Source organism: Bidens hawaiensis, unplaced genomic scaffold, assembly GCF_021521415.1.
Source record: "Bidens hawaiensis isolate Kalapana, Puna unplaced genomic scaffold, B.hawaiensis_p1.1 tig00016268_1, whole genome shotgun sequence".
Lineage (NCBI taxonomy): Eukaryota > Viridiplantae > Streptophyta > Magnoliopsida > Asterales > Asteraceae > Bidens > Bidens hawaiensis.
The window spans coordinates 54,113-81,257 of record NW_027492486.1 but is presented as its reverse complement, the minus strand read 5'-3'; the positions used below and the strand labels follow the sequence as shown (position 1 = coordinate 81,257).

Here is a 27,145-nt window from a genome sequence, read left to right as displayed (position 1 = left end):
TCGAAAGGAGGTCCACGTTACGACCAGCTGATATTCTTGTGTTTAGGTGGGCAGGGGGGAAACACGCTTGTGTGGACCTTACAGGAGTATCTCCTCTTGTCGGGCTCAGGGACCGCGGATTTGTTGTGGGTCAGGCTGCGTTGAAGGCCGAATCGGGCAAAGTTGCCAAACACGAGAAAGCCTGTTTAGAAAATCAACACGTGTTTCTCCCTTTTGCTTTTGATACATTTGGGTTTCTGGCCCCAGAGGCCGTGAATTTTCTAAACAGGATTCAGCGTGTCGTTCATGGTACTTTGTCGTCTCCTACGACCCAACGCTTTGTTTTTAGTAGAATTGGTTTTGCTATTCAAAAAGGGGTTGCGGCGCAGCTTGTTGCCCGTTTGTCTGCCACATTATTGTAATCGTTTTTATTTTAATGATATACCTCCTATTAGATCCAACTCCTATGAAATATATAATGCATTATTTAGGTGTCCTTAAAAAAAATCGTTTTGCAGAAAACTAACACAACTAACCATGAACATTTTCTTAAATTTGAAAGCAATTTAGTTAGGAACACGAGCTACCGAAAATTCAACACATCCTAAAAATTATTAGTAACTTGAAAATTAAGTAATTGATATCTTACTCTTGAATATATATAAACGAAAACTTTATAAGCTTAATCTCTCAAACCAGTAGATTGTTTTATTTGTAAATGAAGTTTTCTCATGCATTTGATCCGAATTTATGGGTATGAGTCTCGCCAAACCCAGATATCCATTAAACGGATTATAACATCTCATTAAATTAAAAATTAATCTCACCAAATATTTGATATGAGAATCCTATAAAATAGTGATATACTAAAAATTAATATCCGATTTAAAAAAAATATATTATTTATAATTAAAAAACAAATTTATAGTAAAAAAATAATCATGTCATGGCTCTCACCAAACCCAGATAACTTTTAAACCGGGTTATGACATCTCATTCAGTTGTGAAACCCTTTCATTATCAAATCCAAAATATATTATTAGATTTCTTACAATAAATAAAATTTAAATATATAAATAAATATTGTAAACGAATAATATAAAACAAACCCCGTAATACGGGAGATAAAATATAGTAATAAAAAAATATTCTGTTTGCTATTTTATCAGATACCTACAACACATGACACAGCTAACTTTAGCACACATGATAAACCCTTTCCATTAAAATAATAATTAGTTAGAAACAAATATCCAACTTTAACTCGCATGATAAACTCTTACCGTTATAGCATTCTCAACCTATTCTTTAAAAATATGTAAGAAAAATTTGTAAATTATATGGTATGCTTATTAGTGGTCGTGAGTAGAGTAGAAAGAAAATATTATACAGAAAAGTTAAATTTGAGATTTCATTGTTCAAACTGTATAATATTTTAATACCTTCTGAAAGTGGTTGCGAGTGAAGGGGAGCGAAATAATAATGATAAAAGTATAAAAGTGCATTACTTAATTGAAAATGAGAGAGAAATCATAGCGATCTTTAATATAATCTATAATATATATAAACGAAAACCCAAAAATCCTACGTGTCGCGATATGGTCGCTCCCCCCTTTTATGGAAGCCACCAGATTTCTTGATTTTTAAATGAAGGCCTCTTATTGATTTAATCCAAATTCATGGGTATGGGTCTTACCAAAACCAGATAGCTCTTAAACGGGTTATAACATCTCATTAAATTAAAAATTAATCTTACCAGTTATTTGATATGAAAATCCTATAAAATAGGAATATACTAAAATTTAATATCAATTTAAAAAGAAAAAGATATTATTTATAATTAATAAACAATTTTATAGTAAAAAACATAAGCGGGACATGGGTCACCAAATCTAGATAACTTTTAAACGTGTTATAACATATAATTTATTTATGAAACCCTTTCATCAACAAACCCTAAGTATATTATTAACTTTCTTACAATAAAAAAAATTATATTTGCCACTCCTTACTTTAATTTTGAATCCATTTATTGGAAGAAAATAAGTTTCTTGAAATTTTCGAATTCAAATCGTATTTCCGCGAAAGAAATAGTGAAAACACCTAATCTTTCGAACGAATAATGTAAAACAACCACCGTAATACGGGGGATAAAATCTAGTTATATTATATATATGGATATATAGTAGGAAACTGAATGCGAATGCTCTGACACAACTAACTTTACCACACAACCACACATGAGAGGTAGGGGGTTCAAACCTCACTATCACCAATTTATATGGGAGATATGAGGGATGACCCTGGCTTGCCAGGGTTCGAGTCTTGATCTCACCCGGTTTTACCAGCTCCACGCTGTCGTGCCGTTTGGCGGGCATGGGAGTCGGGTTTTATCCGGGGAATCCCTCAATGAGTGGACCGCTAGGGGCTTCATCCGTCCGGACTCGTGGCCGGCTCGGGCTACCTTTAGCCAATAGGGCCGCGTACGGAGTACCCGGAGTTACTTAGTTGGTCGTTCCAAAAAAAAAACCACACATGATAAACCCTTTCCATTAAAATAATAATAATTAGTTAAAAACAAATATCCCACTTTAACCCACATGCTAAACTCTTTCCCTTAAATTAATAATAACATTAACTAGTTACAAAACCCCATATCCACAGTTCCACACCAAGTACAACCCTAAAACATCAAAACCCAAGCCCAGCAACTTAAAACAACAGATTTTCATTTTTCAGTATAATATATATATATATACAAAAGCATGTAAATAAATAGTGTCACGTAAATACACTCCCAAATATATATTTATATTTTCTTTCTTTAACCTCTTTCTCTCTTGTTCTCAAACTGGTTTCTTTTGCCTCTGCTGCTGGTTTGGTCTTTCGAGTTCGTTCGATCTGCACGCCAATACACTTGCTAATTCTGTTCGTTGTCACTAGATCTCCTTTAATTTGCTTTCCGTGGAGGCAACTTCACCGGTAATTCTTATTATTATTTTATAATTGTTGATTGATTTTAAAAACCGATTTACTTAATTTGTTTATGATTTTGACGGTGATTATATTAGGGATGAAGCGTGTGCGAGACGACGGCTACACCGGTTCTCAATTCAAGCGGCCGTTTGTGGCTCCGAGAGAGCCGTAAGATTACTGGCTTTCAATTGATGTGATTAATTGTTGATTAATTTGTGGTTTGTTAGGTTGATTGTTTGACTTTGAGGTTTGTGGATGGTGTGGTAGGGTTAGTGTTAGGATTTTGCGGATTGATGTCATGTGTTGTGTGATTTAGGTTATCTGGTGTTTGAAACTTTGAATTATATTTTTTTTGTGAGGTATGAGTTCGCGGTGGATTTTGATGTTTTTTGATCTGGATGTGAAGCATGTAATGGTGAATTGTTACTCTTTGTGCAGAAGATTCTGTTAGTTTTGCAGGAAATAAATAAAATTGCAGTTGGCATGATGATTAGGTTTTCGTTTATTACTTTGTAGGGTTTGAAAAATGTTTTTTTTAATAAGTCATGTGGTGTGTGATGCAAATTGAATGAAATATGACCTGTGATTATCCTAGAATGTTTTGTGTCCACTATTTACAACTTGTTCTGCACATCTGATATACTCTGATATTTAATTGCAATTTGTGAGTAGACGGTTGTTTTTGATCTGTATGTAAAGCATGTAATATCAGATTATTAGTTTTTGTTCAGAAGATTCTGTTTTTTCCGCTGGATGTAAATAAAATTGCAGTTGACTCTATGGCTAGGTTTTGGTTTCTTATTTTTTAGGGTTTGTGTGGTTAAAGGTGTGATTGCAAATGTTGTAATGTTTTTTATTTTATTATATCCCTTATTTGGCCTTCCCATGGCGTTGTTGGATGAAAATTGCATGAAATAGGGCCTGTGATTATTGTAAAAGTGTGTGTGTACCATTGACAACTTATTTGGCATATCTGACAGAAAAAAAATTGACTTTTTGCCGTTTTCTTTTATGTTGAAGATATGGTCAACCGCATGCACCAGGAGATGAAGGAGTAGGGGAGGTGGCGGGAGGGTCAGGTGCAAGAGGAGGAGGTGGTGGAGGGGCGGGAGGTGGTAGTAGTGCACAAACACTCACAACTAATGATGCATTAACTTATTTAAAACAAGTTAAGGATATGTTTCATGGCCAACGAGAAAAATATGACATGTTTCTTGATGTGATGAAAGATTTTAAAGCTCAAAGGTACATGAAGTTTAACTTTTGTTTGAGAATTGACTAGTTATGTTTGATCATATAACTCATTCACTAGATTGTTTGGTGCAGAATTGATACTGCTGGCGTCATAGCAAGGGTAAAAGACTTGTTTAAAGGTCATAATAATTTGATTTTTGGGTTCAACACTTTCTTGCCCAAAGGGTATGAAATTACTGTAATTGAGGAGGATGAGCCTCCACCGAAAAAAACAGTGGAGTTTGAAGAGGCTATAAGTTTTGTAAACAAAATAAAGGTAAATTTTCTACCTTTCTATTTTAGTTTGTCCCAAAATAAGTTTCCACTTCCAAATTCGTTTATCAAGTTTCCATTTCTACCCTTAATCACTAGATTGCATTAGTTGCCTTTATCTAAAACTATGTATACTTTGTTGCCCTAAAAATTGGCGTTATATATTTATTTAAATCCATTTACATTTTTGTCTAGTGGACACATATCGCAGGGAGTGTTATTTTATTACTGTAATACACGTGTTAACTCGTTTGATTTGCAGAAACGTTTCCAAAACGATGATCATGTATACAAGTCGTTTTTGGGCATCCTGAACATGTACCGAAAAGAACAAAAGGGCATCAATGATGTTTACCTAGAAGTTGCTGCACTTTTTGATGATCAACCTGATCTTCTTGATGAATTCACAAAGTTCATGCCCGATGCTTCTGCTGCTGCTGCATCTGCGCATCATGCTTCATTGGGCCGACATCGTTATGATGAACGGAGCTCAGCAATGGCTCCACATAAGCATGCACAAGTGGATAATAAGGTATTGCAGTTGATTTTTAGAAGTGTTTTGCTATATTATTATATCATGAGTGACTAAATGTGTGATGTAATCAGCCACGAGGAGGCCGGCAAGATCGAATCTCTGGTTCACATCCTGAACTGGATCTAAACGCTGACGAGGATGATAAAGCGACGATGAAGTTTCACAAGGATCAGAGAAAGCGATCTGAAAAGGAAAGCAGAGATAGGAGAAATCTTGATCAGGATTACAAAGAAACTGATCATGATGCTAATCGGGACACACGACATATTGAGAAACGAAAATTTTCAAGCAAGATTGAAGATTTTGGAGTCCATTCTGGTGTGGGCTCACATGGTGATAAAGATTCAATGAGAAGTGAGTTAATTATTTGCATACATGTTGGTCAATTTAAAACAGGACAATTCTGACATTAGAGTATTTATGCGCTACAGGTATGTATGTCCAAGAATTTACTTTCTGTGAGAAAGTGAAGGATAGATTGCATAATCAAGATGATTACCAAGCATTCTTGAAATGCTTGCATATATTTAGCACAGAAATAATTACAAGGAAGGAACTACAAAGCTTGGTATGTTATATAACTTGCTACATATTTAACACCTAATTAAACATTAATAAAATGGAATCGTTTTGTAATCTTAAATCTAATGATATGTTTTCCCATATTTGGAAGTTTGATATCCGGGTTTTATTTATTAACAGGTTTCTGATCTTCTTGGAAAGCACCCGGATCTTATGGAAGGATTTAGCACGTTTTTGGAACGCTGTGAAAATATAGGTAAATATAAAAACTACCATACTGGATATGCTCTTTTCTCCTCTTGGAGATTCTTTTGTTACATTTAAATATTTTCCTGTTTGCAGATGGATTCCTTGCTGGTGTCATGGATAAAAGTACGTATTTTTCCTGTTATTTGCTTTACAATCTTATTTAATTGCAGTTTTTCTAAAGATTTTTCGTTTATTTCACGTGGCAGAATCTTTATGGAGCGAAGGGCATGTATCTAAATCTGCCAAAGCCGAGGAGAAAGAGAGGGAACATAGCAGGCGTGAAAACGATGCTGCAAAAGAGAGAGACAAATACAAAGAGAAATATTGGGCCAAATCTATTCAAGAACTTGATCTCTCTGATTGTCAACGTTGTACTCCTAGTTACAGGCTTCTTCCTGATGACGTGAGCCCTTTGAATCATTTTTATATTTTTTAAAAGTAATTTATTCCATATTTCTCACATATTTTTGATTTCATCTTCTGTAGTATCCAATACCATCAGTTAGCCAAAGATCAGACCTTGGTACTCAAGTGTTGAATGAGATTTGGGTGTCTGTTACTTCTGGCAGTGAAGATTATTCCTTCAAACATATGCGCAGGAACCAGTATGAAGAAAGCTTATTCAGATGCGAGGATGACAGGTAATCGTTTTTTATCATTCTTTTTTATATAAAATTTCCCTTGTAATTATTTATGCCCTTTCGCTTTAATAATGACACTAGGTTTGAACTTGATATGTTGCTGGAATCTGTGAAATCGACTGCTAAACGAGCTGAGGAATTATTAAACAACATTAACAATAAGACAATCAATCCTGATACTCCCATCCGTATAGAAGACCACTTCCCTGGTATATGCTAATACTATTATATTATTTACTTATAGGGCTTTCAATTTATGCTGTTTTGATGTTTAATATCTTTGTGAATGCGTGCAGCTTTGAATTTACGGTGCATGGAGCGGTTATATGGTGATCATGGTCTTGATGCCATGGAAACGCTTCGTAGGAACCCTTCGGCCGCATTGCCTGTCGTGCTGACTCGCCTTAAACAGAAACAAGAGGAGTGGTCAAAATGTAAATCTGACTTTAATAAAGTTTGGGCAGACATTTATGCAAAAAACCATTACAAGTCACTTGATCACCGTAGCTTCTATTTCAAGCAACAAGATTCAAAGAATTTGAGCACAAAATGTAAGTCTGTAATTAGATGTTCGAGTTTTAAAATTGAGGAAACCCATGTTTTGACTTTCTAATATATGTTTTAAATCTTAATAAACAGCGTTGGTGGCTGAGATAAAGGAAATAAAGGGAAAAAGTCAAAAAGATGAAGACTTGCTGCATAGTATCTCTGCTGGAAGCCGACACTTCATTTCACCAAATCTTGAATTTGAATATACCGATAGTGGCATTCATGAAGATGCATTTAAACTTATAAAGTATTCATGTGAAGAGATTTGCACAAGCAAGGAACAACTCAACAAAGTTTTGACTCTTTGGTCAACTTTCTTGGAACCCGTGCTTGGTGTTTCTTCCCAGCCTTCAAAAAACACTGGTGCAAGTGCAGTTCAAGAAACTGATAGTCAACCAAAGCCGGTTTGCAATGGAGATCAACACAAGTCACCAGATAAAACACATCCTCAAAAGAACATTCTAGAAAATGGAGATAGTTTGACCAAAGGAAAAGAGAGTAAAGTTACTGAAAATGGTCATGAAGTCAAATCAAATACTGATACAGTGCTTAATGGAAGTTTTGTTGAGCCACTTAAACCTGAGAAAGAAGAGGGTGAGTTGTCGCCTAATCGTGACTTTGACGAGTCAAACATTGGTGATGATGATGACAGTGAAAATAACCATGATGATGTCAGCGGTAGTGAATCTGCTGGTGATGATGACGCGTCAAAGGAAGAAAATGAAGATGAAGATGGAGAACATGATGATGACGATGATGGTAAAGCCGAAAGTGAAGGAGATGCAGAGGATACAAACTTTGTTTCTGGAGATGGTATTTATTATTTACGAACCGCAAAACCGTTAGCTAAATGTGTCGCAACGCCATCATGTGGTGTTGAGAAGAAAGACTCACGTGTCTTTTATGGGAATGATGGCTTTTATACACTTTTTAGACTCCACCAAGTAAGTATATGCATTATATTGTTTTTGTAGTCATAATTATTATCTTTGCTCACACATAATTTTTATTTTTGCATTACTTTTCAGGTATTATACGACAGATTATCATCTGCGAAACTTTTTTGTGCATCTGATGAAGCAAGGCGGAGAGCTGCTAAAGATTCTAGCCCTAACGATATCTATTCTATGTAATTTGTTACACTCGTTTATTTTTCTATCCAGATTTTATGTGGAATCTGGTTTCTGGACCCATAACATGCTGTCATTATACTTTTGCAGATTTATGACTTCTTTGTACAATTTACTTGATGGTGTTTCTGATAATGCAAAATTTGAGGATGATTGTCGGGCCATTATTGGAAATCAATCATATGTGTTATTTACGCTGGACAAGCTGATTTACAAGCTCGTTAAACAGGTATTTTGCCTACTAAATTATTTTATTATTCAAAGATTTGGATTATTATTTTATCTTTTTTCTTCATGCAGCTTCAAAACATTGTTGGTGATGAAATGGACAACAAACTTCTTCAGCTATATGAATATGAACGATCCCGAAAACCAGAGAAGTTTATTGATTCTGTGTATTTTGAAAATGCACACGTTCTTCTTCATGATGAGAACATATACAGATTTCAATGTGTAAGTTTCCTTTCCTTTTAATTTGAATCTTAACGCACGTCGCACGTGAGCTGTTAACATGCTTTATTTTTTTGTTTATTTGCAGTCATCTTGTCCTTCTCGTTTGACCATCCAGCTGATGGATGATGGGATTGAAAAGCCGGAAGTTGTTGCCGTTTGTGTTGATCCTCATTTTTCTACTTATCTTCACAAAGATTTTCTTTCGGTTGCTACTGCAAAAAAGCAATCTTGCATTATGATGCAGAGGTAACAAATTTGGTTCCTTTTCGGGTTCGTTCGTTTAACTCTAACCAAACATTTGATTGGAAGCGAACAACTAAACAAGCATGGTTTTCTTGTTTGTGTTCGTTTGTTAAGAAGATGAAAATGTTCGTGTTCTTTATGTTTGTTAACAGTATAAACGAACAGTTCACAAACGTAAATGAGCGTACATAATTGAGCTAAAACTAGTAAAAAGTAATGTGAAACACAATGTGTTGGCCTAAAAAGTTATTAAAACTAAAATAAGTTATAACGGGCCAAACAATTTTAAATGAATATATTAACGAATGCAAACTAACGAACATAGACAAATGAACATAAAGAATTTAAATAAACGAACCTTCTAGAACATAAATGATGGAACGTTCGTTTGTTTAACTAAGCGAGCATAAATGAACTTCCAGCCGAATGGTTTACGAACTGTTCACTGAACGCTCGGTTTGTTTATAGGCCTACTTTTATTTGACACCTTAATATCTTATAGGGAAAATTAGATTAAATGGATTAATTACCTAGGTTTGATTTCTATTTTGGATTTAAAACAGTTTGTCAACCACATGTAAAAAAGTCAACATGGTCAAAGTTTTCATTTTTCAAACCGGGATATTTTTTTCTTCAAAGTTTCTGAAAGCTTGAGGATATTTTATATATTAATTTCTATATACACAGAAACAAAAAGCGGTTGGATGAGTCAGTTGTCATGGAAGGTGCTCATGTGGTCAACGGTTTGGAGTATAAGATGTCTTGCAGCTCCTCGAAGGTGCCCACATTTTAAATTAGTATTACTTTAGGTTTCTATTATTTTGGGGAAGCTATAATTGTAATTTATATAATTTACAAAATATGTGAATGCAGATATCATACGTTCTCGACACAGAAGACTTGTTCTTCCGTGAGAGACGAAAAAGACGAAGGACATCGACTCACCAGACTAAAAAACAGTCAAACGTAGAACGATTTCACAAATTCTTAGCAGCCTCATTATCACAACAATAGTCAAGCAGGTACATTTTATATATCTATATATCATTCTATCTTTCAATTACATCTGATTAAAATAAATTGGAAACATGGTATATATCATTGCTTGTTTTGCTATTGTAGATCATTAGATACCCGTGAAGCAAGCGGATTTGCTAATGTAACAAGTATTATTGAAGCTTTATATAAACAAATGTCGATAGGGCCTCGTAAATACAGCGTATTTTCTGTTTGTTACAATTTCCAGTAGGTTTTGAGCATAAAGAGACCGCTGGTGCGTTTCGGGTTTGTTGTGTATAGAGGTTGCTGATGTTTGTTTGATTATGGAGGTTAATACAGTTACATTGTTTTTGTTTTTCATTTCTGTTGTTGAAAGATGATTTTGTTATTTATAATGCAGTAGATTGGTTCATGGATATTTTGCTGTCTTCGGATATCTTACATTATATGAATAATGAATAGCATAAAGTAATAAGTATATTATTAGAATAATTAAAGATCTTTAGTGGCTTGCTCATGAAAGAATTATTTATTTGGGTGGTTGGTTAGTGATGAAAATTTGGTAGTGTTAGCTCAAAGTGGTTGAACTTGTTAGCCGAAAGTATTTGATCGCAAAATACAACGCAATGCCGAACTATATAACAGAATCTAATCTAATTTAATCTAACTATATATTAAAACAACATGATTTTTCCACATGGCGCAATTCTAGGGCTTCCACATAGGATGCTATATGAACAATTTCCTCTTTTATCATCTCTTCTTCAAAACACAATGTGGAGCATGAACCCGTTTAGTTATAACCCATGACCCGGTTTCTCTTCAAATACAGCCATTGTGATACAAGTCTCGAACCCAATACCTCATGTTTCAAACTAAAGAGCCTTACCAACTCCACTTAAGTAGTTATTGTGTTAGTTTTCTTGACTTATAAATGATATATTGTTAATTCACTTATAATTAATACCAGAAATTCATTAAACAATTAATTTAAAATCCAATTTTGTATTTAAAGAGGCTTTTAGAGATTTATGAATTGTAAAATTTTGTTTATCATTTAATCATATGAATCTATAAAGTATACTATCATGTATATTACAAAATTTAACTTTTTTGTTGTTTTTAACCACCCGTGTATCACACGGACTAATACTATATCCTAGTGTTGAATAATATAACACAATGTTAAGAAAAAAAGACATAATGTTAAGGAAAAAGACATAATTAATGACGAAAATAAATATGAGTGCTGCTTTAGCCCCCCGTTAAGGAGGAGATGCCCCTTTGGAACCCCCTAGAAGTCTTCGCTCCTTTGAATAGCGAGGTTCGATTGTTGTGTCGGAGATAAGAATTGACTTATACAAGTGTGCACTAAATAAACACTTACTAACTTGTAACAATGTTGATTCACATTTTCCTTGGTGTTACATAAATCCTACCAAACTACAATGATAATGACTCTAGAATCATCACTAATTTCGGTTAAACTTAATTAGGTTTATAAATCAAATGATAATTATGGTCCATTTGGTTATTAAGTTTTTACTTTTTACTGTAGTTGTAAAGTCTAAAAGTAAAAAAAAATAATTGTTTATTTGTTTTTTATTTATTTTATAACCTAAATACTCCCTTCCCCCCCCCCCCCCCAAAAAAAAAAGAAAAAGAAAGAAAAAAGAGAAAAAGAAAACTTTAGAAAAATACTGGACCTTAATTAAATGGGTTTTTTTCTTGATGGTTATATTTAGGTCCACTATCGATAACATTAAGCAAAAAACTACAAATTTATAACATATTTGGTAAATTTATTTGGGTTTTGCGATTCAAAAAGGGGTAGCAGCGCAGCTTGTTGCCCGCTTGCCTTCTGTTTCGATGTAATCCAATTTACCATAATAAATTTATAGTTTAAATGTTAAAAAAAAATTTTGAAACAAAAAACCATAGAAGAAACTTATAACATCCATTAAAAATGTAATACCCGGTTTTGACGGGCATGAGTGAAATGTTGTATCCAAGACTTTTAGGTTTAGGACTTTAGGAGTGCTATTTATTTTTTTTTAAATTAAAAATATACACAGGTTACTAACATGTTAACATGTCTTTAACCTATTAAAACACGAATTTAAATATGTCAAGAAACCTGCTAAACTCAAACCCAAATATATTAAAACCCGTATCGATGTGATGTTAATAATTCCGTGTCATAAATTTGCAACCCTACATTTAACTATTTAAGTAACCTGATGAACACCCGTGTTTGATTTCTCAACATCCACGTTCTTCTTCAATGGTCAAAATAAAACCTTCTAGAAACATCCATGGTCAAAGCACGAACCTCGTACGTCTCAACAACACGACTAGATTTTGCATTTAAAAACCGGTTCAAATCGGCCGATTAAACCGGATTTCGCACGGCAGATCGGTATTTTAAGCCCGATATTTTTGACCGTTTTGCTAGAACAATGAACCGGCTATTTTTTCTAAATACCGTTTTTACTGGCAAACTGATTTAAAGTCCGAAAATTTTTTTATATTTGCAGACCCTATTTCTTCAAAATTACTTTTAACCCAATAATGAACATTGAAACGTGTAAATTTTATGACGATTTTTTTTAAATTGAGTGTTTTTGTATTATTTTTTTAATATGGATTAACTTTTGAATTATTTTTTATTCTGAAATTATTTAGTTTTGGGTAATTTTTAGAATTGAAGTTGCATTTATAGAAAATTATAACGTAAACTATTCAACCAGTTGAACCTCCCAATATAACCCGGTTCATTTTAGCTCAATTCGATGCGAGCAGTGTTTTAAAAACCGGTTCAAACCGCCCGGTTGAACCGGTTAAACCGGATTTCACACAGCAGACCGGTATTTTAAGTCCGGTATTTTGACCGTTTTGCTAGAACAGTGAACCAACGGTTTTTTCTAAAAGTACCGATTTTTACTAGCTAACTGATTTAAAGTCTGAGAAATTTTTTATATCTGCAGCCCATATTTTTTCAAAATTGCTTTTAACCCAACTATTTACATTGAAACATGTAAACTTTATGACTATTTTTTTTTTTAAAATTGAGTGTTTTTATATTATTTTTTTTTAATATGGATTAATTTTTGAATTATTTTTTTTTGAATCATTTACTTTTGGCTTATTTTTAGAGCTGAAGTTGTATTTATAGAAAATTATAAGCTAAACTATTCAACCGATTAAACCTCCCGCTATAAGCCTTTTCAACCGATTATACCATTTTTAGCTCAATCCGATACGAGTAAAAAAACCGGTTTTTAAAACATTGCCGGTAGTAGGTTTAGGATATTTCCAAACCATAACTAAGAAAGGTTGTCAAGTGTTAACTAATTGTTTAAATTGGTCAAATAGAGCCGCATGCCCTCTAGGCTATAACTTGAACGAATTAATTTTCTTTTGACTTGTTTATTAACGCGTCTTTTAATTATTCATCAATGGGCACGTTAGAATTTAGATGTATATATTAACTTGTCTTTATAAGAAGGAAAAAAGTTAGGAAAAATAAAAGTCTAAACGCGTTGATCACTTCAAATGTGAAAAAAAGTAATTGGCACTTTTCTAGACAACTTCCTCCTGATTTTTACGTTGGTTGTTACATTCAAGTTAAACCGATTTCTCCTGAGTCGGTCAGTGACCACGATCCATAACATGATACAGGAACTTAAGTTGTTTATATAATTACCAACTTTTATGTATAACTTTTAAAGTTAATTCTTTATCATAATAAACTATTCACTTTTAGACAATACATGCTTAAGAATCAAAAAGATAAATAATGCAAAAGAGTTTTAAAAATTCTAAAGTGCTAGATCACCGAACTTTGTATGTTACAGACTTACAGAGTGTTTATTACAACTTTATAAATAAATAATAAAGGGAATATCTCAAGAATAGTAACCAAGTTTCAAAATTATTTTAATTAGGTCACTCATGCAATTTTTTCTCAAATCGGGTCACTAAATCTTCAAATCGAGTCTTACTGATTTTTTTGTTCGTCAAAAAAGAGATGGAGGATAAGATGTGGGAGTCGGAACTTGCAATATATGCAGTTAAATTTAAACAATTTAAAAAACGTTAATTATATTAAAATTTAAAAACAAAAAATAAAATCCACGTCGTCACTCAATGTCAACATCAAAAGAAAAGACAAAAAAATTTCCTATGTGAAACAAAAAAGAAAAATGCTAAAAAAAATGTTAAAAACCTTTAATTTAATAAAATATGAAAGTTGATTAAGTTAATTGAAACACTTTATAAAGATGAATGGCCTAACTAGAGCACTTTTAAAACTTGGTTATTATTCTATAAAATTACCTCATACAAAAATAAATAAATAAACAACCCAAAGTAAAAAAGAAAAAGATAAACCAAACCTAAGCCGGTACCTTTATCCATTTGTAGTTATCCTCATCAAAAGTGTCCCAAAAACAAGGCCGTACAACGCAAGGTCTGTGGGAATTCGTCCTTCATGTCACAAACAAGTCATTAGGGAGCTTCATTTGCTAGAACTCTGCAGAGTAGCTTCAAAATGGCTTTTTTTTGATAATTTTAAATAATTTGAATTTAGGAGACATATTGCGAAAAATAATTATTACGAGGGAGCAGACCAAAGATTTAAAGAAATGTAGGGAGCAGATCTAATCTGAGAAAATATTGATGGAAAAGCGTAAGTTATTTTAAAATATTAAAAAAAAAGTTCATATTTTTTCTTAACTTTTTCCTCAAAATACAGTCTCCCAAGACTGTTTTTTTTATGTTTCCTGCCTGTCCCGTACATATTTTCAAATTCTAGGAAAATAAGCTTTTTAAAATTCGTCTTGAGAGACGTATTTCAGAGATAATTGATCTTAGGAGACGAGATTTTTGTGTTTCTTCATGTAACACACACACACACACACACTTATACATACATACATACATACATATATATATATAGGAAACTTATATATACATATATATATATGTGTGTGTGTGTATGTATGCATATGTATGTGTATGTATACATACATATGTATGTATGTATACAAGGTTAGGTTAGAATAAAAACTCATTTGAGTTATGAAAACTCTATAAACCCATTCTCAACCACATGTTTTTAATTAAAAATTAAATATTGTGGTCCATAATTAAAGTTAATAAAAAATGTTAAAGTTAATTTACACTTTCTCTCTCATGAAAACATAAATAAAAATTAGTAAAAAAATGTAAAAAAATAGCAAAACATTTTTTTTATGTTTTAGATGTTTTGTATTAAATGTAATAACATATATTACATGTAATAAAAAAACAATGTTACATAGGGTTTTCACAACTCAAGTGAGTTTTCATTTTATACTTGGCCCATACATACATACATACATACATACATACATATATAGGAGAAGTATGGAATGAAAACCTACTTGAGTTGTGAAAACCCTATGTAATATCGTTTTTTTTGTTTTTTTACACACGTAATATATGTTGTATATTTAATACAAATCATCGAAAACTAAAAAAAAAATGTTTTGCTATTTTTAACATTTTTTACTAATTTTTATATATGTTTTCATAAGAGAGAAAATGTTATATTTATATTTACATTTTTTATTAATTTTAATTGTTGACCACAAAATTTAAACTTTAATAAAAAACATGTGGTTGAGAATGTGTTTCTAGAGTTTTCACAACTCAAGTGTGTTTTTATTTTAACCTTACCCTATGTGTATATATATATATACTAGCTTTAGAACCCCGTGTATTACACGGTATAAGTTAATGTATAAATTAAAATGAATAATTTAATAGAAATAAAATAAAAGATAATTAATGTAAAAAGCAATACCACTGGAAGTAGTATTTAAAACAATGAGACTTTTAGATCTGAAGGATGTAGTTAAAGCCTTTCACAAAAATGTTTTTTACTCTATACCCTAAACCCCAAATCATAAACAAAATAACACACCAGATTTTTCTTTTTGAACAGCTTTCATGATATCCTTATAAACACATTGTTGTTCAACTGTCACAATAGTCTTATACTAAATATAAAAAATGGAAAATTTGTCATGATTTTTAAGACTTATTAAACATTGAATATTTCTAAAAAGTAAACAAAATTATTATAGTTTCCTTTAATATGAAGATGTCTAAAAAATTAAATGTTAGTGTATTCTTTAAACACAAATTCTTTTATATACATTTTAATTTTAAAGAAAATATATTTATGACACGTAATTATTATATATATTAATATTTTTTTTATATTAAGTATGTTTACGATATAATTATAGCATTAATAATTCAATTAATAGAGATTGACCAATTAATACAGTATGTTGAATTTATAATCAACACTATATTTAGAACAGAGATATATTTTTTTTTGTTTTCCATCAATAGAAGAGAAGTGATTTAGACGGGAATTTGATAGTGAGGATTTACCTCAAAATGTCATGTGTCCAGATTATTTTCTTTTATTAGTATGTATGTGTATATATATATATAAAGGATAGAATACAATAATGCTTTATCGTACATTACGTACGCGACACTTCCAACCGATAGATTTTCAAAACCCAAAATCACAATTACACTCATCTGTTCGTCCCTCTCCCTCAATCCGTCTCCACCACCCCTCACTGACACCAGCACACCTCCTTCACCTTCGCTTGCCGGCGCCATCAACACTTTTTGTCACCATCATCGCCGTCGACAACGTTTAAGTTTTCCCTTAAAAAATGTCTGAAAAATTTATTCGACACTCTAAAATTGTTTTAATACGTTCTAGTTTATTAGATATATTATATATATCAAAACGTTTTATCAAAATTCATTATACACTATAAAAGTGTTTTAATACGTTCTGGTTTATTTGCTCATATATCAAAACGTTTTAATATGTTTTGTTTTAATACGTTCTGGTTTGATAAAACGTTCTAGTTTATCTGGCTTATAAAATTGATTTCTTCTTATAAGTTTTGATAAAACGTTCTATTAATACATTCTAGTTTGAAATAAAATTGATTTCTTCTTATACGTTTTGATAAAACGTTCTTTTAATACGTTCTGATTTGAAATAAAATTGATTTTTTTAATACGTTTTGATAAAACGTTATGTTTTATTTGCAGGTAACGAACATTTTTAGGGTTAGATAATTAACTCAATTAGTTTGATATCTGCAAATTAGTTTAATACTGATCGACGGTTGAATTATATTGATATAGATAGACGCTCGATGAATCAATTGATGGATTAGATCATAGAATTAAATTTTAAGTTATTTACAATTATGCCACCGCGTAAAATTGAAATCAACGTTCAAAAAGCTCGCGTACCTAATGTACGATAACCATTTATTGTACGTTAAGCTACACCTACTATATATATATATATATATATATATATATATATATAGGATGGACTTTTTTAGAACCATGTTGAGTTTTAAGAACTTAAGAACTCCATTCTATGCCACACATTTAATTAAATGGATTGGAATATGTGGGTTGAGATTAAATCTGACAAAAAAGTCAAAGTGGGAGAGAGAATAAAGATGTAAGTGGTTACACTTTTACGTCCGTTACACATGTGTAAAAAGTCGACTCGGTGCGTAAAAAATTATGTAATTTTTTTTACGTGTATGTAACCTACATATATTACGCATGTGTAAAAAAAGTTCGAAAAAAAATCGTTACACTGAGTTCTTTTGAGTTATTAAAACTCAAAGAGGTTCTCATTTGAAATTTCCCATACACACACATACATATATATATATATATATATGTGTGTGTGTGTGTGTAACATGAAGAAGATTATTTTGAAGAAACACAAAAATCCCGTCTCCTAAGAACGAATGCCTTTGAAATGCGTCTCCTAAGATAAATTTTAAAATGCTCATTTTCCTCGAATTTGAAAATATGTATGGGTCAGGTAGGAAACATAAAAAAACAGTTTTGGAAGACTGTATTTTAAGAAAAAAAGTTTAAAAAAAATATGAACTTTTTCTTCAATATTTTAAAATAATTTGGACTTTTCCATCTATATTTTCCCTGATTGAGTCTGCTCCATACATTTCTTTAAATTTTTGATCTGCTCCCTCATAATAATTATTTTTTTTCGATGTGTCTCCCAAGTTTAAATTCTTCAAAATTATCAAAAAAATGTTATTTTAGGACTTCTCTCTTGAAAACAGACTATTTGGGAAATCTCTCTTGAAAATCTTGGAAACTATATAGGCATATGTGACATTTGACATATGACAGAATAAAAACCATATACAGTTACATAAAAGTATTATATAAGTTTAAACAATTGTTTCAACCACACAACTATTGATACAGTTTTATATTTTTCTAATTATATGAGCAAAATGACTTTGTATAATTTTATATTAACTCACGCTAACATTAAAAACACGAAAGAACAAAAAATGGGTGGTGGCCGGTGGGCCTGGTGGCTTCAAATATTCCTTGTTGAGACCATCTACAGTTGCCAGTTGTGACATGTGCATCCTAATATTCCACGCCTCCCCGACACTAAAAATCGAATTTCAAGTTTTAAAATGAGTATTTAATTTCTTAAAAATGCGATTTATTTTATAGCTAGGCTAGAAAAACAAATTATACTTTTCTAATACTTGAATAAATAAGTTGTACGATTATGTCCTTTAAGGCCTTAACTATACAATATGTATTCTTATAAAAAAACAGAGTAATAATAATAAACTATGTTTGTTTCCTACTTTTTTCAATTTGAAAAATAAAGTATATGATCCATTTTAAATTAAAGGATTCAAAAATAGTTATTGTAAAACGCTTGAGAAATAGAAGGTAGAAAGTCGGACTTTGTTCCTGACATGACAAAATGTGTTGTGTTGTATTAGATACTATGTTAGAGCCCGTGTTTAATACGGGTGAAAAATATAATTAAAAAAGTTATTATATGTAAAAAGTAAATTCAACTGTTTCATATAATAATTTTTATTTATGACTTTTTTATTAACTTTTTGATATATTATGCATTATAATTTTAAGTTAAAAACAAAATCTTTATATTTGATTTATTTAAAAAAACGTTCATATCGATATTGTTATATTAAATATTGTGTGTATAAAAATGATATTTTTAACAAATGTCACATATTTAAAAACTAAAATTACAAAGACTAAGGTTTTGTTGTAAAAGAAAATAAATTAAAATAATTTAAATTTTAAAATAAAGAGAAAAACGATGAACAATCTTAAATGGTTGTGTTCAAGAGATATGAAAAGATAATGTTATATTTTGAATTATGAAAATGTTAACAATTAAATATAATTTTGGTTTTATACTTGAAGAATCACATTATATATGTTAAGTCAATAAATCAAATACAGTTACCATTTTGGTGGAGTTTGTAAGCACATTTGGTTTGAAACATGAAAGTTTTTAGAAATGTCCCTTAAAAATACGTCTTTGACAACGTGTTAGGCCTTAACGCGTATTTCACGACCTGTTAACCTTCAACGCACGTCTTTCACGGCATGCTAGCCTCTAACACATCTTTCACGACATGTTAGCCCTATTAATTGTTTTTTAGCTATCATAACTTGTTAAACATAAATTCTATAAGGAACAATTTGTAAGATATTAAAAAAAAAGTTTGTAAAATCCTTAAAAGACGATATGATACGGGCCAATCATCAAACACACCCCAAACCATTGAAGATACAGGCCGGAGATCCATCCGAGTCAAAAAAAGATCCCTAAACGACTTATTGATTAAGAAAAATAAGACTTTTCTTGCAAGCCAAGTTGTTATGAAAATTTATCTTTAATTAGTTTCATTATTACTTTCCTTTTCATGCGCTTGTTTTCCTAACTATTGTAATCTTTGTTTGAGAAAAAAAATCAATAGAATATTATTTTCTTCTCATTTTTTGGTGTTTAACCTTAAGATACATGCAATCCTATAAATAAAGAAGCATATAAATTGCATGGAATATTTTCTTTGATGTTGGACCTCCCTCAATATATAGAGGACATATACATTACACAAAATCAATGCTGCAAATCAACATGATTTACCAATGAGGCGGTTAGCATTACTTGGATTCTGATATAATAGTTAAACAAATCATTTTAATTTGATAATAGGGTTCTGGGTCAAGTTATTCTACAAAAAAAGAAAAATAAGAAGGATGAGAAGTATTTATGGCCACACAAAAAAACACTTCAAAAAAAATTAAAAATAAATAAATAAAAAATCATAACTTAAAATTTAATAAAAAAACAAAAAAAGTAAAAACAAAAAAATGTTTCCACCGTCTTCCTCGTTCTTAAAAAAAAATCTCGAAAAAGACACAATGTTAAGTGAAAAAGACCATTGGGGTCTTTTTGTTTATCATTATGTTTATTTTCATCATTGATTGTATCTTTTTTCCTTGACATTGTGTCTTTTTTTCTTGATATTATGTTATATTAGTTAACATTGTGTTATATTTTGTTCGGCATTGTGTTATATTTTGCGATTTATTGTGTCTTTTTTAGTTATAATTGTGTCTTTTGTTCATTTTCGTTATTGTGTCTTTTGTCTCTGCATTGTGTCTTTTCGAAGGGTTTTTTTTTTTTTTTTTTGAAACGAGAATAAGGGATTTTTTGTGTGGCCACAAATCCTTCTCACCGTTCTCATTTTTGTCTTTCTTTGTATTTTAACTTTTCCCACAGGGTTGTATCAAACTCTCAATCACTCGCTTAATACATTTACTTAAATGGTTTTAGCTTGTCATAAATGGGATACACTAGTTCAACTCACTTGGAAACATATTTAACAATGTCATAAACTCATAAACATTAAACGTGTCTATACATTTATGATCTAGACCCATTTACAGTAAACTTAAACTAGAATAAACTCCTTGTCAAGTTATAACAATTAAAGCATCTTAGTGTTTATAAACTTATTAATTAGATAGCGTGGATATGAAGTCTAGAACCCATCTGCATGTGATTTATTAAACACGGTAGACTTGAATTAGATACATTGAATCTACTTTTAGCAATGCTATGCTTTTTATTTAATTATACTCTTTTCTGTATTTTAATTTCTATATATCATAAAAATAATCAATAAGAAAGGTTATATCACTTATATGGTAAGTGGAAAGTGGAAACACCTTGGTCTCGTATTTGTAATTTTCAAAAGTCCAAATTCAGAAATCAGAGAATTACTACCATTATTTAATAAAAAAGTAATTTAAAATACTAAAATAGTCGTTGTGCTCAAGATAATATTTGTTTTCAATTAATTTCAAAACATATAATCTAACTCTTTCTAACAAGACACCCTCAAAAATCTAATTCAAAAATTCAGCTAATGTAGTAATGTAAATTTTGTGAGACTCGTACACGCACCACTTTGATTATGATAAGCGCCTTATGTCACTAGACCAAAAGTTATCCTTTCAAATCAAAAGACTAAGAAAAACATAGATTAATAAAAAAAAACGTCATCGATTAGGGCCTTTTGTGGTGCGTGCTGGCAAAGGGTGAAAGGGTTTCGATTTTTGTTTTTTTTTTCTTTTGTTTTGTGTTCTTGTTTTAGATTCCATCCAATGTGGTGGTTGGTGGGTGGGGATTATGTATGTTAGGTGGTTAATGGTGGTGTTGGTAGATCCATGATTGTGAGATGGGTTGTGAATGATGGCCAAAGAGTTTTTTGTATTCAAATGATGTAGCAGAACAACTCATATAAGGTGGCACTTTATAGAATTATTTTGTATACTAACCCTTTAATTTTTTTAATTAATTATTGCTTTAATATTTATGTCGATGTAAAAATCACACGCTAGATGTATTTAAAAATGACATCTCTAGTTATCACTAGTTTCTTGATTTGGTGGTAATGTGTTTTGGAGGCGTTCAACTCCTACAAGCTGTATGTATAACTAGTTTATGGAAATATTTTAAAGTAGGTTAGATCGTTGTTCACAAAAAAGTTATCACTATTCGTTACATGATTGGTCGTTGACTGCTGTTAAAACTATTATTATTATTTTATTTAAAACATGTAATTGGTTAATAATTACTTGTTAGACCACCTGTAGTTGGGCGCCATCCCCAACCATGACGCCCCATAGCGCTGGAAACACCGCCTCCGGGGCGCTTATACAATGCTGGAATGGGGAGGGGAAGAGGAATCTGATTGGTTGCTTTAACTTTCTTCTTTTTAATATAAAAAATAACAATAAAATAATGATAAAATGATTTGAAGGGGTTTCATCTACTACACCCCTTTAAGTCATAAAACTCATATGGTGACGTTGCGTCACATGACGTATAAGAAACTCCATCCATTACACACAATTATACAAATTCCATACAATGACGTGACGTCACATAACATATAACGCCCTTATAAAGACTCCATCCCCCGTAAAAATTTGAAGACAGAATATGAAATAATGTAGCAGAACATAAGAGAAGCAGGCACGTGGTAACATAGAAATCAATGATACACAAAACAACATTATATACGTATTATTGTGACTGTCATTCTCCTCGAACCTTCCCCCTTTGAATTATAAATCCAAATCCATTTTCCAAATATCCCCCTTCCACTTTCCCTTCTCCAAATCACCCCCTCAACTATCCCCAAACTCCAATCCCAACCCCTCCGTGTTCCAAACAAAACGCGTTTCTTCCTCCACTTAATATTTATACGCACACATCCTCTTCGTATTCTTCCAACATTCAAACTCCAATCCGACCATCGATTTTGACTCTCCGACCGGACAGACAACCTTTCATTTTATGATATGCTTCGTGTTGGTGTTATTTTTCTGTTAACTATTGTTCCTCTGTTCATTACACCCACAAATGCAATCCGTTCACTTCCTAAAACACCTTCAAACATCCAACTTTATGGGACTAACACTAACACCAACGTAGATTACATCGAAGCACCCGAGTACATAAACGGTGATCAATGCGAGGTGTCGAAAACGATCCATGTGGCAATGACTCTTGATTTTAACTACTTGAGAGGATCAGTAGCTGCTGTTCATTCGATACTAAAACACACTTCTTGTCCTGAAAATCTTAAGTTTCATTTCATTGCATCCGAATCGAAATCGCCTAAACCCGAAGACTTGACCCGGATCATCGAAACGATATTTCCGTCTTTGGATTTCATGGTTTATAGGTTTGATGAAAATCTTGTGAAGGGTTTGATCTCGTATTCGGTTCGTGAAGCGCTTGAGGACCCGTTGAATTACGCGAGAACGTACTTGGCGGACATGCTTGACCCGAGTGTGACACGAGTGGTTTATCTGGATTCGGATGTTATTGTGGTTGATGATATACAAAAGCTTTGGTCGGTTTCGTTAGATGGGTCGTCAACAATTGGAGCGCCGGTTTACTGTCACACGAATTTTACCAAGTATTTTACCGACAGGTTTTGGTCGGATTCAAGTCGGGCGAGTGTGTTTGAAGGGAAGAAGCCTTGTTATTTCAACACAGGGGTAATGGTGATGGATTTGGTCAAGTGGAGGAAAGAGGATTTCAGGGGTAGGATTGAGAAATGGATGAAGGTTCAGAAGGAGGAGAGGATATACGAGTTGGGTTCGTTACCGCCGTTTTTGTTGGTGTTTGGCGGTGATGTGGCGGTGATTGACCATAGGTGGAACCAACATGGGCTTGGTGGGAACAACAGGGTTCATAGCTGTAGGTCGTTGCATCCGGGTCCGGTCAGTTTGTTGCATTGGAGTGGGAAGGGGAAACCATGGGTGAGACTAGACGCGGGTGAGCCGTGTCCGGTTGATGAGCTATGGTTGCCTTATGATCTTTACAGACACTCTAAACAACTGAGATGATGTATTTTGGTTATTTGTAATTTGATTCATTCTTTTTTGGTGTATATTGTTTTTCTTGAAATTTTGTTTGATAGATTCTTTTTGTATGTCTATATACACACGAATATGAGAACAGAACATCGATTTCGATATTTAGGTAGCATAACTAAGTTTATAAGAGCACACATAATCTACTTGCTCATCATCTATTAAGTTACAAAGGTGGATGATCTCATGATCATACAAAGCCAGCTGCATATCTGAGATACAATCTGTTCTCGAAACCTCGTAAGTGATGACCTAAAAGCATACACCTGTAGACGATTTGCGTTAACTACATAACTGGAGGGCATTAAAACAGATGAAATATTGAATATGCGCAGAGGTTACAATGTGATAGTGATGGTATACTAACCAGAACAGCAGTTTTGCAAGATGATCCCGCGTTTCACAGAAGTTAACATTGTCATTTTTGTATTTTTCTTGGACTACTGAGTCTCCCATTAAACCAGAGGTGAGGTCTTTCTTAAATATTTTTGTGGATGCACAATGAACAAGTTGTTGTAGAATTCTTTTTACTTCTGAAGATGATGGTCTTGATAGTTCATTTAACTGTTGAAACAAAATATACAAAATTACAAACGAGTTCACGACCTTCGGAAGACAAATACACACACACACACATGTAAACCGAGTTACAGTGATTACCATGTGTGAATCCAATGATCGCAAGTACTTCAATATGTCATTGTTACCTTCTCTTGCACATCCGATTTGCATAGTTTCCTGCTTCTGAGTGTGCAGATCCTGATATAAGGCATCACACACAATCAGCAAAATCTTTGCATCAAGCTCCATCAAAGATTCACACAGCCATAAAGTCACACACACATAAAGAAGTGAAGTTTGGCTATTCCTTAATCATCTCACACGATACTTAAGCCTCCATGTTTGGTATGGCTGCTAAAACAGCTCGCAATACAAAATTCGCTCGAAATCAGCTCCTAAATAAATGGCCAAAGCTGGCTCATTTAAATTTCGGGCTAAGGTGAGCTCCTTGTTTGGCTCACTCAAGTTTAAAATAGACCATTTAAGAAACCCATCCGCTTTTTCTTTGTTATCCATCCATATGTAGAACGAAATATTATGTTTTTTTGCTATAATATCCATATTATTTTTTAAAATAAATATCCACATGTGGAAGAAATACAAATTTTGAAACTTGAAATATACACAAGCTGGCTCTAGCTCTGATCTCGAGCACAAATTTCAGCTCGCTAAGAGTTTTCGAGCCAAGCCAGCTTGTTTAACTTCGAGCTTAAGCTCAAACTGATGCTGGGTCGGCCTAGTCCAGTCACTAAGCTATCCTATATATAGACAGAATTGAAAATGAGGAAAGTTTTCAAAAAAGTTTTCTATCTCCTGGTCTAATTGATTTGAGAGTCTTAACTTCTGGTATGAGCAGATGCATGAAGCTAATGTCTCTCACCACCAAATTTGATTAAAATATTCAAAGTCAGAATATGGTATGGAAATATGAGAAGTGAGAGTTAAATTTTGCAGGCGGTATACACACAAACAAACATGAAGCGTCTCACCTTCATGGCTGTAGATATCTCTGATTCCAACTCTCGGATGTAATTCATAGCATCGGGAAACAAATCAGCTAAGCCACTTTGAAGGTTCAACCTCTCTAATTCTTCAGAAAAATACTCCATCTCAACACTATGCTGGCATACTTTCTCTTTATCTTCACACTGATCCTTTGCAGCATCATTATAATCACCTGAATTGAACCTCTTTGGCTTGTTCAATGGAGAGCTTTCAAAGCTCCTCATCAACATAACCCTATACTCAGCGTTCCACAGCGTATACCTAAACAACACACCAATTGATAAGCATGTTGGGGAATTTGGGAATTTCGACTTGGATTTTCAGAGTCCCGGTATGAAAACTTTCATATTAAAAGTCATTTGGTGGTTCCCCATAGGGCTGTTCGCAAGCGAGCCCTAGTCAAGCCAGGGTGGTCTCGAGCTCGGGCTCGAAATTAAACGAGACAACTTAGCTAGGCTCTAGCTCGATTTTGAAGTTAAATGAGCTTAAGTTCAAGCCAACGAGCTGAGCCTGGGTCGATGTTGGCTCGGTTACAAAAATGATCCAAATCACAGGATTTTTCAAATTAACTTTTTATAGCTAGTTGTATTCGAGCTTTTATCGAGCGATCCATGAGCCTCGAGCTTTTTGAACAGCCTAGTCCCCAAATACTTTAATCGGATAAAACTCTAAATCTGAGACAACTTAGTTTGAAATTTCGTGAGAGATTAACCGGAGAGAAGACCAAATGATGCCAACGTAATGTTTATCTCCGGAGCAGTTAAGTTTTAAAATTTTGAATTTCATTAGCATTACCCCCATTTAACACTTATGATTATGCATGACAGGAACAAACTAAAACAAGCATGCACTCCGCGCATGCCTAACTTGTTTAATGTTTATTATGATTACAATTACACTAAAATACTAACAAAGCATGCATCACAACTTAAACAATTAAATGTCAAATTGAAGAATTAGATACAGAAATTAAGTTAAAACCAGTTAAATACTTAAAAATTACCCTGTGATTAACGAAGAGGCGAGTAATCGAACAAGAGGACGTTTGGAAACCCTAACGATGACGGACAACTGATCGGACGGAAGCAAACCAAGCATGGATGAGACCATGCGGTTCATGGAGTCTTTAACGGAATCAGAAACGCCTTTGGATATGACGGAAGTATCCAAGGGCTCAATCTGCTTCAACATATTCGCGATGACGGAGAATTCACGGTAGAAGGAGTTAGTGGATACAGAGTCGTCGGAAACACCGCCGCCGCTATTGACTCCGTAAATACGGCAGCTGATTGTGGCAGCAGAACCAGAACGAGTGGTGGAGGTGGAAATGAATGGGCGGTGATGTGGAAGTGGTTTGTGGTGGGTGAGGTGATGGAAGGGTAGAGCTCTGGAAGAAGCTGCTGATGTCATTGGAATGGTTAGCTTACGGTGGCTGATGGTGGCCGGTACGGCGGGGTTTTGGAGCGTTCCGGTGGATCACTTGTTTCTCACCACAAATTCTGTTTGGTTTTCTTGCGGATTTTCCAATGTAAGGCGACGGGTCGGGTCGGGCATACCATGTTATGCAACGGATCAACCCCCTATGCGGTTTTTGTTGACGTGGTTTGTTAAAATTTGTTGTTTTAGTTCAATATTTTCAAATCTGTAATTTTCGTTCTTATGGTTTCATTTCACTTGCGATTAAACCCGACCCCACTAACTCCCGTTAAGTTTGATTGTTAAACCCATCATCGTGTTCCTCACGTGAGGGGCTATTTTGTCTTTTTTTCTCTAAATACACCTCAGATTTAAAACTATTTGAGAAACCGAAAATTTGTATAAACCACACGGACGAAAACCGCAATTTGCTCTACTTTTTTTAAGGGTGTTGGTGTAACCGATTGCCATGCCAAAAAGGCTAACCACCTGCTATC

At 33.0% G+C, this 27,145-nt stretch overlaps 2 protein-coding genes and 1 pseudogene across 2 annotated transcripts; 2 read left to right on the top strand and 1 right to left on the bottom strand.

The window, feature by feature from the left end:
• The first annotated feature begins 4,039 nt into the window (after positions 1–4,039).
• On the top strand, positions 4,040–10,123 carry LOC143551135 (paired amphipathic helix protein Sin3-like 2). Its single transcript, XM_077041641.1, has 19 exons — positions 4,040–4,200; positions 4,282–4,465; positions 4,724–4,993; positions 5,068–5,350; positions 5,428–5,564; positions 5,699–5,774; positions 5,861–5,890; positions 5,974–6,170; positions 6,254–6,408; positions 6,490–6,617; positions 6,705–6,959; positions 7,048–7,901; positions 7,986–8,086; positions 8,178–8,316; positions 8,388–8,540; positions 8,626–8,786; positions 9,471–9,561; positions 9,657–9,805; positions 9,906–10,123. Exons 1-18 carry the CDS (start codon positions 4,133–4,135, stop codon positions 9,795–9,797), a joined length of 3,423 nt encoding a protein of 1,140 aa, XP_076897756.1. The 5' UTR covers positions 4,040–4,132; the 3' UTR covers positions 9,798–9,805; positions 9,906–10,123.
• A 12,460-nt stretch (positions 10,124–22,583) lies between these two features.
• On the top strand, positions 22,584–23,769 carry LOC143551112 (putative galacturonosyltransferase-like 10 pseudogene; annotated as a pseudogene).
• Positions 23,770–23,856: 87 nt separating this feature from the next.
• LOC143551125 (uncharacterized) lies at positions 23,857–26,642 on the bottom strand. Its single transcript, XM_077041633.1, has 5 exons — positions 26,236–26,642; positions 25,217–25,493; positions 24,327–24,425; positions 24,034–24,230; positions 23,857–23,932 (listed from the first exon to the last, which is right to left on the bottom strand). The coding sequence occupies exons 1-5, from the start codon at positions 26,640–26,642 to the stop codon at positions 23,857–23,859; spliced, it is 1,056 nt and encodes a 351-aa protein (XP_076897748.1).
• Between the last annotated feature and the right edge of the window lie 503 nt (positions 26,643–27,145).